The sequence below is a fragment of the Eumetopias jubatus genome, unplaced genomic scaffold (assembly GCF_037043125.1).
Source record: "Eumetopias jubatus isolate StellerSeaLion01/CBP00866 unplaced genomic scaffold, mEumJub1_p1.0 scaffold_4, whole genome shotgun sequence".
Taxonomy (NCBI): Eukaryota; Metazoa; Chordata; class Mammalia; order Carnivora; family Otariidae; genus Eumetopias; species Eumetopias jubatus.
In genome coordinates this window covers 64,656,156-64,670,660 of record NW_028274810.1, presented here as the reverse complement: position 1 = coordinate 64,670,660, position 14,505 = coordinate 64,656,156, and the positions used below count along the sequence as shown (strand labels likewise).

The 14,505-nt window shown below is 59.7% G+C and overlaps 2 protein-coding genes across 5 annotated transcripts in view; one reads left to right on the top strand and one right to left on the bottom strand.

The window, feature by feature from the left end:
- The window catches only part of PODN (podocan), a 47,827-nt gene that overhangs the window by 16,834 nt on the left and 16,488 nt on the right, over nucleotides 1-14,505 (top strand). Inside the window, exons 9-11 of one of the 4 annotated variants that reach the window (XM_028106884.2) lie at nucleotides 161-309; nucleotides 1,555-1,767; nucleotides 4,407-5,297. In XM_028106884.2, the coding sequence (XP_027962685.1) occupies nucleotides 161-309; nucleotides 1,555-1,744 (339 nt within the window). In that variant the 3' untranslated portion in view covers nucleotides 1,745-1,767; nucleotides 4,407-5,297. Of the gene's footprint in view, nucleotides 1-160; nucleotides 310-1,554; nucleotides 3,152-3,462; nucleotides 3,637-4,406; nucleotides 5,298-14,505 lie in introns of those variants that run through there. The other 3 variants (XM_028106882.1, XM_028106883.1, XM_088022426.1) reach the window with 3 other exon arrangements.
- The window catches only part of SLC1A7 (solute carrier family 1 member 7), a 42,303-nt gene continuing 35,626 nt past the window's right edge, over nucleotides 7,829-14,505 (bottom strand). The window contains exons 6-11 of the mRNA XM_028106885.2: nucleotides 13,143-13,242; nucleotides 12,216-12,449; nucleotides 10,102-10,296; nucleotides 9,201-9,335; nucleotides 8,662-8,764; nucleotides 7,829-8,047 (exon numbers count right to left, since the gene is read on the bottom strand). Of these exons, the coding sequence (XP_027962686.1) occupies nucleotides 7,829-8,047; nucleotides 8,662-8,764; nucleotides 9,201-9,335; nucleotides 10,102-10,296; nucleotides 12,216-12,449; nucleotides 13,143-13,242 (986 nt within the window). The remainder of the gene's footprint in view (nucleotides 8,048-8,661; nucleotides 8,765-9,200; nucleotides 9,336-10,101; nucleotides 10,297-12,215; nucleotides 12,450-13,142; nucleotides 13,243-14,505) is intronic.

Below are 14,505 nucleotides of genomic sequence, written 5' to 3'. Positions count from 1 at the left end.
AGATCTCTTAACCTCTCTGAGCCTCTGTTTCCCCTCCTGGAAAATGGGGATAGTTCTAGATCCCACCTCCCAGGGTTGTCATAAGATTTAGATAGACCAGGGGGTGGGTGGGATCTTTGCAAGACGTTAAGTGCTTTGACTCCCCTGGTCACTCATACAGCTGCTGGACATCGCTGGGAATCAACTCACAGAGATCCCTGAGGGGCTCCCCGAGTCCCTCGAGTACCTATACCTGCAGAACAACAAGATTAGCACCGTGCCCGCCAATGCCTTCGACTCCACACCCAACCTCAAAGGGGTCTTTCTCAGGTAGGAGGGCCCCCGGGGTCAGCCTGGCTCTAGCAGGATCGCTGAGGCATCCGGGAACAGCTCCCAGGTAGAGGTCGGTGTTCGACCCATGTAACCATGGGTACATCCCACAGCCCCCTCCGCCTCTGTTTCCTCGGCTCTCAAGGGTGGGGACAGTCCGGCCAGGCCTGGTGAGGTTTATAGGTTTGTAAAAGGACTTCAGAAACTTTAACAAGCTGTGCGTGTGGGCGTTACTGATGTTGCTGTGGCAGGAGGGGGTACCAGAGAGTGCAGGTGACTGCCGTGTCCACAGCTGGCCAGGATTGAGCCTGGGCCTCAGATGGCAGATGTTCAGGTCCTCGCTGAGCTGTGGGGTCTAGAATGCACTTTTTACTTTATTTTATTTTTTTAAAGAGAGAGAGGGAGAGGGGAGAAGGACAGAGGGAGAGAGAGAGGATCTTAAGCGTGCTCCATGCCCAGCATGGAGCCCGAGGTGGGGCTCTGTCTCACGACCCTGAGATCCTGACCTGAGCCGAAATCAAGAGTTCAGCGCTTAACTGAGCCACCCAGGCGCCCCTAGAATGATTTTGACTCCCCAACTCCCCAGGACAGCAGAGTCAGGGTGGTTCTTCCCAACATCCTACCTGACCACCCCCTCGACTCAGAGAGAAGGGGCAGATTCGAGAAGGCAGAATGTGACCTGCAGGGGATTGGTGGCTGGGTTGGGATAGAGTGTGACCTATGCCTTGGCTCCTGCGGGGGACTAAGGCACAAAGAGTTGAGGGGCCTGATGTCAGAGCCCAGCCTCTGCCACCCCTTAGCCCGAGTGCCACCCTGGCCCAGCTTGACCATGGCCTTGCCTGGGTACCACTCCGTACCAGGCAACTCTAGGCTGGCAAGCCTGGAGCCCCAGGCCTTGGGGTTAGTCCCAGAGGGAGGTAATCCCAGGCAGAGAGGAGGCGCCCACGTCTGCCCCTCCCAAATCTTGGAGCATTTGCAGATGTGGGCCTGCCCCTCGCTGTAGGAGATGAGTGGCCCAGGGTCTGCCCCGCCCCCCCCCCCAAGCTATAGCCGCACTGCACAGCTGGGACCGACATGACGCACCTTGCTTCCCAGCACTGCCCGCCTCCCAGCCCTGCACCCCTTTTGTGCGTACTCTGCCCTCTTCCTGGAGAGCTTGTTCCCCGTCTCCCTGCTGGGGTGGGTGGGGGTGGGGGCGCTGAGGGTCGGGCCTCTGGCACTGACCGCACATGGTGGTCCGCACAGGTTTAACAAGCTGGCCGTGGGCTCCGTGGTGGAAAGCGCCTTCCGGAGGCTGAAGCACCTGCAGGTCTTGGACATAGAAGGCAACTTTGAGTTCGGTGACGTGCCCAAGGACCGGGGCCGGCTGGAAGGGGAAGAAGACGAGGAGGACGAGGAGGACGAGGACGAGGAGGACGAGGGGAGCCGGTGGTGACAGGGCGAACCAATGTGACACAGGTAGGTGGTCTGTGCAGGGGCGCACTGACCCTCCCCACCAGCGTCCTGTCCCTGACCCCAGTATGGGCCCTGGCTGAGGGGCTGGCAAGCCTGTGGGAGGCCGGCACGGGCTGGGGACTCTCCCAGGCGATGAGCACCCCGATGTGACATGTGCAGGGGCTGGCACGGTGGAAGCAGGGAGTGGATGTGGGCGCCCAGGAGAAGGCTGCCGCTGTGAGCCAAGCCACAGGCGAGGGGGGAGGCAGTGAGGATGCACACAAGCAGATGGCCCGAAGCGGGTGGGGGAGGGACAGGCAGACTCCAGAGGCCAGGGTCGTCCTGCCGGGCATGGGGTGAGGGAGAAGACAAGCCCCCACACCTAGCCTGGAATCCCGGGAGGATGGGAGCCCTGGGGGAGCAGATCTGTTGAGGTGGCAGGAATGTTGAGTTAGATAGGCTCGGGGGGTGCCCAGGCGGCTGCCCAGGGGTGGGTCAGATATGTGAGTCTGGGGCCGGAGAGGGAGGTCTAGGCTGGGGATGGGGGTCCAGCCATCATCAGCCTAGAAATAGTCACGAGGCCACAGGAGGCTCGGGGAGCTCGCTTGGGGAGAGTGTGAGGCCATGGCCAGCTGCAGGGGAGCCTGCAGAAGGGGCTGGAGGGAAGCAGAGTGGGAAGGAGGTAGGGAAACCCCAGGCAGCCAAGGACAGAGGGAGATTATGTGCATGTGCAAAACAAACACCCCACGTGGGCATATGGTGCACACACATGTACCCATGCTCACACGTGTGTCTAAACACACATACCCTTGGGGCACCTGGGTGGCTCAGATGGTTCAGCGTCTGCCTTCAGCTGGGATCATGATCCCGGGGTCCTGGGACTGAGTCCCACATCAGGCTCCCTGCTGAGCCAGGAGCCTGCTTCTCCCTCTCCCTCTGCCTGCCGCTCCCCCTGCTTGTGCTCGCTCTCTCTCTAATAAAAAAATTAAAAATCTTAAAAAAAAAATAAACACGCATACACTCGCACAGAGCACACACTTACAGAACTCATAGCGCACACAGACACACATGCATGTGCTCCATGGAACATTCGCAGGTGCAGAACAGGTACATGCTTGCACACGCGTGGAGGATGCGTGCATGTCACTACACACTGCGTCCCCGTGCACAAGGCCCTTGTGGAGAGAGCAGCCGTGTTAGTGCTGCTGAGAGGCAGTTGGAGGGAGCCCTAGCAAGGACCCACCAGATTTGACCAGGAGGAGCTCAGCTGTGACCTTGTGGGGGAGTGGCCTCAAGGGCAACGGGGGTGGAGAAAGGAGCTGGCAAGGAGAGACCCCGCGGAGCGTATATACCTCTTTCAAGAAGTTTGGCTATGAAGAGAGGGGATGAGAGGGTGGCAGGGGGACGGGGGTGCGAAGTTCAGGTGGGGCTCCATTTAGCTCGCACCCTGTTCAGAAACAGAGCCGGTTGGAGCGCTGATGGGGAGGGGCTTGGCCGGAGGGGGGTTAAAGACGGGACAGAGGAGAGAGGAGAGCAGGGCGAAGCTAGCCCTGTAGAGACGGTAGGAGGGACTGGCTTTGGCAGGAGGGTCAGTGCCTCCACGGGGGCAGGAGGGACGGAGGACCGAGTGGCTGCAGTCACACACAGCTTAGTGGCTTGGTGGCTGGACACGCAGTCCTATCAGCCTGATGCCTTCAGCCTTCTGTTTTCTCTGTGCAGCAGGAGGCGCTCGGCTGACCGGGGTGGGTGTGGAGAAGATGGGCCATTGGATCCATCCGTGGCGGGGTTTTTGGCCAGGTGTGTGGGACAGAAGGGTAAGGAACGAGGATGTTGAGGGTATTGGCAGGCGAATGGCTGCAGTTGTGGACCCCGGGGGTCAGTCTGGGAAGGGAAGGATGTGTAGACAGGAGGGTGGGTGGGCAGGGCCTCTGGAGAGGGACGTTGGAGAGTGGGCACCGTGTGGTGAGTAGCCGGGAGGAGAGCTGTGGTCAGAATGAGCTGAGCTGGTGGGGTCACAGGGTCAGCCTGTGACCATGGGAAGGGCCCCCCCCAGGCCACTGTTAGGACTCTGACTTGAAGTAGGGGCTTGGGTCAGAGAGGAGACTGCAGGGTGGTGGTGAGGACCCCATGGGGAGATGACAGAAGGAGGTGGGGCTGACAGAAGGATGTGCATGGGGTCATTATCCTAGCTCGGAGAACAGGCCAGAGGCTGTGCTTGGGAGTCCCCTTCCCCTGCTGCCGGGGCCCCAGGGGAGAAGGTGGAGACCTCCTCTCTAGACACTGTCCTCAGGCAGAGCCGGGGGTCAGGGAGGGGGTGAACAGCTGTTCAGTGAGGATGCTCTGGCCCTCCTGAGGGGGCTGTGGAGTCCTGGGATGGGGGAGAATCTGCCCCCTCTGGAGGCCATTGGCCTCAGGCATGTCTGTTGGGGGGAGGCTGGGAGGGGCCCTGGGGAGTGGCCAGAGGCGAGTCGATACCAGGCCTGGCCAGTCAGTGAGAACACTGCCCAGTGGGTGGCCTCCTGGCTCTGGGCCCCCAGGGGCAACTCCCTCTCCTGCCTGCAGTGGCCTGGCCCTCCCAGAGTCCCCTGGGGGGGGCCTCCTAGCTCCAGCCCACCTTCCCAAAGCTGGCAGGTCTGCCCCTGACTCTTCCACGTGTTCTGCAGGACAACGGACCGCCGGACCCCTTTCTGCAGCACGTACCTGTGCCCTGTGAGCCCCGGTCTGCCATGCTCACAGACACACCCAGTGCCGCCCCCACCAGCCACCCACCACCACACAGGCTGAGCACACAGTCTCCCATCCCCACCCGTTCCTGCAGCGCCCTCAGCCACACATGGGCAGGCACCACGACACGTCCACACACTGCGGGCTGCACGGCGCCCACCGAACAGTTCCACTCCCCTCCCAGGCCCTCCATCTCCATCATGCCCCTGGACTCATGCAGACTCGGGGAAGGGTCTGACCCTGCCCTGGCTCCCACGGGTGCCTGCTCCCTTTACCATGACCCCCCCCCCAACACACACACAAGTCACATGCAGAGAGCCCTCTGTGGCCCCTGCCACCAACACCTCTTGCCCCAGCCAGAACTGGCCAGAACAGCTTGCCATCTGCTCAGCCGTCTGTCCATCCGTCCACTGGAGAAGACAGAGTTATCTTGGTGCTCTCTGTGGCCGGGGGCCCGCCACCCTCTGGAACTCACAGAAGCTGACTGTTGTTTCTGTTCCCCCCTTTGGGACTGCTGCCCTGGCCCCCAGCCGCTGGGGCGGTTACTCCCTGCCATGCCCCGGCCGGCCACAGGCGCGTCTTTGATGGAAATCCCACCAAGGCCAGAGGGAAAGTCTCCCGGGGCGGCTGGGGCCTTGGGCAGGAGTGAGGTGGAGGGGCAGGGCTAAGCGAGGAGGAAGGGCCCAGCTGCCCTGATGACATACCTTTTTATTCTTTGGGCCTGTGGGGAGTTCTGGGTGCCTTTGGACTTTGAATTCTTTTTAAGAAAAAAATGATAAAAAAAAAAAAAAAACCTCAAAGCTGATTTTTCTTGTTACAGAAGAACTAATATAAAAGCATTACCCCTTTCTGGCAGCCCATGGCCGTGTCTGTGTGTGCTTCCTGTCAGGTGCTGGACCGGCGCCCGGCTGGGGGTGGGCAGGACACAAGCACCTCAGGGCCTGTCCGGACCGGCAGGAGTCGGCGCAGAGTTTAGTTGTTGGGCCCATAAGTCATGTCACAGGCCGAGGTCCAGGGGTGTGGGGTTTAGTCACAGGTAAGGAGGCCTGAGGCATGTGTGGCCCGTCTGCTCGGTGGGGGTCAGCAGGTCCGGCCAGGACCACCACATGGGGCTTGTGAGCTCACTCTGCACTTCCAGAGGCTGAGCATCTGAGCAGAGGACCTCCCAGCTTTGGGCTACTCAGGCTTACCCGGAGGACCGCCTGCGCCCTGAGCGGGCATCACTGATGGGGGTGTCCCCACGATGGCTGGGATGGGAAAGAGCCTGGAGGCAGGCCCGAGAGCTAGAGCAGAGTCTCCTTGGGGGCCCAGGTCTTTGCAGGCCTGCCCAGGGAAGAAATGACGGACATGTCTAGCGCTCCCACCATCCCCAGCAAGGCCAGAGCTGGAACTGGGAGGGGCAGCACCTGGCTCAGAGCAAAGCAGAAACTCCGACAAGCAGAGCCGCCCCACAGTGGATGAGATGCCCAGGAAGCAGTGTCCTCCCGCTCCTGGAGGTGTGTAAGCATGCTCCTGTCGAGCCCCGTAAAGAGCAGATTCCTGCCTTGGGGTGGGCCAGGATCCACTGCTCAAAGGGCCTTAGAGATGTGACGCAGGGAAGGGATGTTTCAGCCCGTCCACACAATTGTGGGAATGACTGATAGTTTGACCTCTGACCTCTCTTTGGTGATTAGGCCTTAATGAAGGATGTTCCCATGGTAGACCCTCCAGCCCCTGGCCCTGCAATGGAATGGGGGTCCTAGGATCAGGGCCCTTCCTGGACTCCTCAGACTGCGGCCCTGGGAGGAGGATGGGAAGTAGTTCAGGAGTGGGGGCTGGGAGGGCAAGTGCCCTCCTGAGTCTCTGGGAAGCCCATCCCTTCCCACCGCTTCAGTGTCTTCCGGGGCTTCTCTGTGCAAGACCCTAGAACTGCATCTTCACCCTAGAGCCCATTCAGAACAGGCTGTGTGGCCAGGGCTCTTCTGTGTCCCCTGTGAGCCTCCTGGAGGCACCCTGGGGCTGAGGAGAATGAGGAAGAGAGTCTAGAAATGTCTTTGGGCACATCCCCTCCTGAAAGCAAAGCATTCACCAAAGGGAGCCAGACTATTTGAGGAAATTTGTCTCTTTTGTGGGGACTGATCTCTGTGGTCTGTCCACACTGTGGCTGTGGAGACAGGCCCCCGGGCAAGCTGATTCGTACTCTGCCTCCTGCCTATGACAGCTCAGACAGGCCTGGCTTCATTCCAGCCCCCAGGACAGGCTCGTTTGCACTCTGGCTGCCCAGGCAGGCCTGTCCACACACTGCCAGGCCAACTAGACCTGTCTCTCCTCTGGCTACATGGACAGGCCTGACCCTACATTGGCTGCCCAGTCGGGCCAGTCTGCACCGCAGACAGCCTATATTAGCCCAATAAAGAAATGCTGGCCAGGGTTGGTCACTACGCCCACAGACTTAAAAAACAAAATACCTTTATTTAGTTATCACTGAATTTGCAAACACAGTAAGGAGTAGAAAATCTAACGCCACTTCATCACACAGGCTTGCGTAGAGGGCTGACCCCAGGGCTCCATGGGCAACTTGACCAAAGCATCCCAGGCACGCCTGCCTCCCCAGTCCTGGCTGGCCCACCTATCCTGTGGCAGGCTGGCCCAGATGTTTCTAAGGGTCCCTGCAGCTCTTCTGAAGACATCCCCTCTCCACGTCGGCTGAGCTTTGTGAGAGACAGCTGGTGGGATGGGCTGTGGCACGTGGCAGGCAGTGGGCCTTGGCCTTGGGCTGGGCTGTCCTTGGGGAGAGCTGTTTGTCTGAGGCCACGTGTTACAGGGCAGGGAGGGGGACGGGCCTGGGCAGGGACACAGCTGGGGCAGAACCAGGCTGTTACGTCTTCATAAAGTGAAGGTAGTGGTGGCTGCAGAGCTCCTGGAGGGGGGCAGAAACCCTTGGCATCTGGCCCTGCAGGCCCCCGTTCTCTGGGAAAGAGTGGCCAAGGCTTGAAAGACTTGAGTTAGAGTCCTGGCCCTGACATTATTTGCTCTGAGACCTGGGGTGAGTGTTTTCAGCTCACAGATCCTCAACTGTGTGATCCAGAAAGTGAGACCATATAGTGCCTGCCTGCCACCCTCCTAGGCCATCACAGTACACATGTCACAGCCGGGGCTTAGGCCATGCCGGCTCATCATTCTCCAGCTGGGGCTCCCACCTGCAGTTTTTCCCTTTCTGGGACACCACTGTCCGACAAGTGGGGCTCATTCTGGCCTCTCAAGGGTGGGAAGAGTGTGTGAGCCTGGCTCCTGTCAGGTGCTCAGAAAAGTAGGTGAGTTGAGATCCTGCCCTTGGCGCCTAACCCTGGAGGCCTCCCCTGGCCCCTGCGGCCCTGCAGGCTCAGACGTTGGTCTCAAGCTCACTAATCTCAATGGTGCAGTGGTCCAGACAGGTGGCAGCTGACTCCTCGTCCTGCTCCACCTGGACGGGGATGTGGTGGGGACAGGCGGGCCCCAGGGTCAGCTCTGAGGCCTCAGCCACGCTCTTCACACAGCCGTTCTGCTGGGTTGCCACGATCTCCTGGAGGCTCACGGGCTTGGTCTCACAGGGCGGCAGTTTCTGGGGAGGGGAAACAGGCCTTGGTAGCAGCAGGAGGGAGTGAGGTTAGACACTGGGGTGGACTGAATGAGCAAACCATGTGATTGGTTTTCCTACAGATGTGCTGTGGGACCTTGATAGGTCACCCAGGCCCTCTCTGGGCCCCCAGCTCCACTCCGTCCTGCTTCCTTCTGAGGCTGTCTTAGTGGAGGAGGGCCACACCATCTGGCGAGTGAGTTGGTGGCTCCCCTGCCTGTCCCCGCCCCTACAGAGTGGGAGAGCCTGCTACACAGAGTTATTGAAGGAGTCCTGAAAACCACGAAGCCCTGTGCAGATGTACAAACATTTGTATTGTTGTCAGCAGGACAAACACCCCTCCACTCGAGGGTCCAGGCTCCAGGGCTTCATCTTCCTTTACTCCCGCTGCTCCTCCCACGATCCGCCCACCGCCGTGGTGAGTGCTCAGCAAGCAGCCGTTAGAGGAATCAGTCACCCCCGTACAGAGGAGGAGACCGAGGCCAGAGGCAAGGAGGGCTGGGCAGAAGGCTGCCGGCTCCCGTGAGAAGACCTGGTGCCCCCCGCCGCCCCAGCTCACCCTCTCAGCGGCCAGGCCAGGAGGGAGGCACTGCTCTCACCTCAGTGCCTGTGTCCTGAGCAAAGTCCTTCCGGCAGATGTGGGCCATGATCCCGGCCGCCAGCGCATCACCCAGCACGTTAATCATGGTGCGGAAGCGGTCCCTGGTGAGACAAAGTGGGCAGTGAGCAGCGGGCACTTTTTTTCTGTAGGAGGAGCTGGTGGTGGGTGGTGCTCACCCCAGGCTGGGGCCCGCAGCAAGGTGCCTTTCGGGTCCTCTTGAGCATACCAGCTCCCCCCCCCCCCCGCCACTGGGGGTGACGCCAGAGCAGGTTGATGCACGGCTGGGTTCCTGGGCACATGACTGCCCGTGCTTAGAAGGGCCTGGGCTGGGTCTAAGGCTCCGCTCCCACCCTCCGGAAGTTCTTTATCGGTTTTGAACAGGAGTAGGCACATTTTTGTTTCTGGACACTGGGCCCCACACATTATACCACCGGCTGGGCTGGTGTCCGTGAGCAAGGCACCCCCCTGGGCCAAACCCCAGCAGTTCCCCGGCCCACCCCCCAACCCCCGGCCGGCTGCCTGGCGAACCCCACTCACAGAGCCCAGTCGACAGCGATGATGAGGGTGATGTCGTCAGTGGGCAGTCCCACGGACGTCAGCACGATGACCATGGTGACGAGCCCAGCCTGGGGGATGCCAGCTGCCCCGATGCTGGCCGCGGTGGCCGTGATGCTGCAGGGGGGAGGGGCAGGCAGAGCGGGAGGAGAAGCAGGAGGGGCAGGCCTCGCTGCTGGGGCCCTGGCTCCAAGAAGGAAGCCAGAATGCCAGGGCCTCTGGGGACAGCCATATGGGGCAGGGCTTGTCGGGAAAGCCACATCGGGAAGTTCTCGCGGTGGGGGAGCATGTGCCTGCTCAAGGTCCTCTGGCCCCATGGCCTCCATCCCTGGCCTCAGCAGAAACGCCTGAGGAGTTTGTGGAGAAGCCTGTGCTTGGAGCCACTGCCTCGGTAGGGTTCCAGGAAGCTGACTGGGGATTCAGGTCGTCCCCCACACAGCCCCGCCCAGCCTGCTTCTGGGGCCTGGTTCCCAGGGCCAGACTTGTGCCCTGGGGCTGGCATGCAAGGCCTTCCCCACGGCCTCTGCCCCTCACCCCAGCACCTGCCACAGTAGCAGTCCCCCCTCTGTCCCTCGTCTCGGCCCCCGCCTCTGCTCATCCCGTGCCTGCCTGCAGCCCCCTCGCTGCCCCGCGTGTCCGGACTGCAGGCCCTCCTCTGGGCCTCAGCTTCCCAGCCTGCTGTGCAGGGGGCGCTGGGGAAGAAGCCCTGAGTCACAGACGCCGGGTCACGATCCGGCCGCAGCCCTGACTTGCTGTGTGGCCTGGAACAAACCTCTTCCCCGAGACCCCATCACATCTGGGAGCCCAAGAATCCTAAAGGCCCTTCCAGTGTCCTCCTCTCCCCACTGCCAATCCATACTGGGTATGGGTGTCAGGTATGTACCTGATGGTGATGATCTGGCCGAAGTCCAGCTCATAATTGTTGACCTGGGCAATGAAGATGGCGGCCACAGCCTCGTAGAGCGCGGTGCCGTCCATGTTGATGGTGGCACCCACAGGCAGCACAAAGCGGGCAATGCGCCGGTCAATGTGGTTGTTTTCCAGCAGGCACTTGAAGGTGATGGGCAGTGTGGCTGAGCTGTGGGCAGAGGGGTCAGTGTCTGCCCACCACCCTCTTCCTCTGCCAGGGACGGAATCTTGTCCCCACCCCACACAGCCTACTCATCACCAGTGAGAAGAGGCTGAAGGAGCTTTGCAGTGGTCTCAAGTGGCATCCTTGGGGAGTGTGAGATCAGTGGCCCAACCAGGCCCGCCCAGGCCCAGCGCCTGAGAGACCCCCACCAACCACACAGGTTGGGAAAGGAGTCACCACCAGCAGAGCACCTACTATGCGCCAGGCATTGTGCTTTACATACGCTCATCCGATCCTCCCGGCTTCCTGTGCGGGAGGGGTTTTGAGGCTGTTTTACAGATGAAGAAATGGAAGCCCAGAGGGGACGAGGGGCTGACCCAGAGTCACAGCGCTGTGCCACCCTTAGATGAAGTGGCCAGACTTGCTGGAATTTGATCCCAACCTCCCACTAGCCAAGTGGCTCTGGCAGGTTCCTCAACCTGTGCATGCCTTAGTCTCCCTGTCCCATGCGATACCTAGATTACAGCGCTATGAGGGTGGTTCAATGAGAAAGTGCTTTGAACAGTGTCTGGCACTTGGCAAGCACTCAGACAGCGGAAACCACTCTGATCACTATTACAGTGTTTGCAGTGAAGCTCCTGGTGGCCGTGCTGAGACAAAAACGCAGGTTGGGGTGGCCTCAGAGCCACTGCCTGGGGGCCCATGTCCACTTCCCAGTGTCCTGGGCCCGAGGCTGTGGCTCCTGCCAAGCAGGAGATGGCCCAGGGCTGCTGGCTCCAGCAGGGGTTGGCCTGTGGCCTGGGGGCCAGCAGCCACTTGGGACTTTGTCTTTCCTTTCCACCTCCTGGCCCCTGCCCTGTGTGGAGGTTCCTGGATGAGGCTCCTGGGGCTTCTCCTCCCTGGGGCTCTGCTTCTCCTCAGTTCTTCCTTAGGTGCTTTGGCTGCCAAGGATGGGGTCATGTGGCTGCCGAGGAAGGATCTCTGTGGTGGCCTTCATTCCCATTTGACAGATTGGAAGGGTGAGGCCCAGAGAAGAGAAGGCAATAAGGGCTGGAAGGAAGAGCCAGGCTTTGGCTCCAGAGAGACACGGGCCTGAGCTCAGCTGACTTCCTTCATATGGAGCTTGGACATTTGCTATGGGGAGAACCACCCTTTCTTCATGGAGTATAGAACACTTTTTCACTCCTTGATAGACACCTGGGTTTGCATGACTCCAACCCCCTGGGCTCTTCTGCACTCTGCTGTGGGCTGGGATCCTGGAGAGCAGGTGCCACCTCATTTAGCCCAGACCAGCCTTCTTGCCCTTGGGTGACTTATCTCCACTCATTCCCATGGCAACCCTCTGAGGCAGAGGCCACCATAACCCCCAATCTGTATGTGAGGAAATGGATGCCCAGGGAGCTCAAGTGACTTGCCCACAGCCACACAGCCAGTGGGTGATGGAACCATGATTCAAATCCCCACTGGCTAGTGACACTGTCCAGGTGTGACAGGGCATCCAGCCAGGATGTCTCTGTGGCCGCAGATGGGCCAAGTCCCTAAACAACGCAGGGCCCAACTCCAACAGAAGCATGGTGTGGCAGAGAAAGGCAACAGCAATTGCAGATTCATCCCTTGTCAGCTGTCCCAACCGCAGGTGTGCAGAAGCCACCCCCACATGGACTGAATGGGTCTTAGAGACTCGGGCAGTAGGGGAGGGGAAGGCGTTAAGAGGCAATAAGGGCTTCCTGCCATTCGGGGGGCAGGTGGGACCTCAAGCAATCCGTTGCAAAAATCGGTCTCCTTACCACGGCTACCCCCAAGTTTGTGAAGTGGGCCATACTGAAACTTGCCATGGTTCTATGGCTATGGACACATGATGGCGGGACAGATGAACAGAGTTCAGCCACTGCCCTCTCCCCACCCTGCACATCACCCAGGGCTACCTGGAGGAGGTGGCCAGTGCGATGAGCAGGGCCTGGAGGACACCGCGGATGAAGACAATGGGGTTCTTTTTGGTAATGAAGAAGTAGAGCAGGGGCAGGATGAAGAGGCCATGGACCACCAGCCCACACACCACAGTGACCGCATAGAAGCCCAGCTTCTTTCTGACAGCCGTGGGGTCATCCATCTCCAGGATCTTGCCAGCGATGAGGAACACAATGCCGAAGGGGAAGTACCTGGGGGCAGGGTGGGGACAGGCAGCCAGCTCAGGGCCAGGCAGGCAAGGGTCCCAGGCAGCGATGCAGTACCAGGGCACATGGTGTCATTCATACCCCGACCCTCAACCAGCCCAGCCCTGCAAGACCTCTGGCCTCTGTGCCTTCCCGTTTAGGCCTCTGAGGAGTGCCCTGCCCTCAGCAGGCCCTTGTTTCCACCCAGCAGTGCCACAAACTTCATGTATGACCTTGGGCAAGCCTCTGCATTTCCCCATCTGAACTGGTTGGACTAGAAGATTCCTAAGGCCTGAGCTCTGAACCAAGAGGGGCAGCTGGTTCTCGCTTCCAGTGTTCCTCTTCTTCAAAAGCTGAGCTGATGAGACTCCATGTGATGGGGAAACTGGGCCAGGAGAGCAGGGCGACACTTAGCTTGTAACTTTCCTCCAGTGGGCCTGACCAGGCCAGAAATGGCAGGCCCAGGGCTGGAATGAGGCCTGGTCAGGGCTGGTGGGGGGGGGGGTAGGAGTGGAATCCAGGGGAAAATGTGTAGCTCTGGAGGCCCCAGGCCAGGGCTGAGCCTCCTGTGCAGCTTTCTGCTTTAGCTAGGAAAGCAGAGGAAGGGACCATGGGTGTCCATCCGTGCAGGGCAGGGCGGGAAGGGGGCGGGTGAAGGTAGAAGAGGACGCTCCTGCCCCCCTCCCCCATGAGGCTTACCACACAGCCACTGCCACGATCTTCATGACGGACTCATTGAGGCACTGGCAAAAGCTGACCAGAGGGGTTCCACTGTCACCCATGCGGCCCAGCATGATGCCTGCAGGGACAGGGACACACAAGCATATCACGGATGCCACAGACTGAGATGCAGTTGTGCATGACATCATCACATGCTGACACGGGCTAGTGGCAAAGTGCAGACAGGGCCACGTGCGCGTGGAGCCCCTGGGCCTTGGCCGACTTCCCAGTAGCCTTTGATGCACCAGCGCTTCCCCCAACCCTTTCCCTTCCTTCTCGGCCACCACCGCTGGACCAGGGCTCTTGTCTCGTCCTCCTTGCTCATCCATAAAAATGCTCCCTGCCAAACACCCCTCACTGGCTTCCTGAGTCCTCAGACCATCACCAAGTTCCCCACTGCTTCAGGTCCCAGTCGATCTGACCCATCTACACCTCCCACCTCCATCTGGCCCTGCTTTTCACCTTCTCACTATGCTCTGGCATCACTGGCCTTCCTTATGTTTCTAGAATACATCAAGCTTCTCACTGCCGCAGGGCCTTGCCCACATAGGTCCTGGTGCCTGAAACACTGTCTGCCTGGCTCCGCATGCAGCCTGGGGAACTGTCCCCACTCCCCTCGGCACACTCCTGGTTTGTTCTTCTCTGTCTCATCTCTTTCTGATCCCTTTATATCACTATTACAACTTATAACTATTATTTTCCAGTTGTCTGTTGTTTCTTCTCATCTCCTCCAGCAGAAGGTTAGCTCCGTGAGGGCAACAACAGTATTTCCTTCGCTGGCACATCGTAGGTGCTCAACCATAAGCACCTAATGACGGAAGGAACAAAGGAATGACTAATGAAACCTTTCCTGGAGCCCCTGTTATTCCCTTCCTTGGGGGGTGTTCATGATGTACTCTTTCAGGCGAGCTGTATGCAAGTGAGCACCATCAGGCCACTCCTGAAACAGTGACAAGGGACAGCTGTCCCTTCTGGTGACACAAAAATAGAGAGCAAAGCACTCTGTGGCTGCCCTTGGAAAGCTTGCTGGCAATGTGCTTGGAGGGGCTCACCACCTGGGTCAGCCAGGGAGAAGGAGGGCCAGGATTTGAACCCTGGCCTATGGGACTCCAGAGAGAGGCCCTTTCCCTGTCCCAGAAGCCCTGAGCCCACACGGTCCACAGAACAGCTACCACATAGTGATGGGATGACACGGGACCCTGCTGCTGTGATTAGGAGAGGCCCAAGCTGGAGGTGACACAGCCTAGCCCTGCCCAGCTGGCCTGTGGAAGCCTGGCTGAGCTGAGACCCAGGTCCACTGCCAGCTCTGTTTGCTCCTCAGGCTCTTCCTGCCTGAATCAGT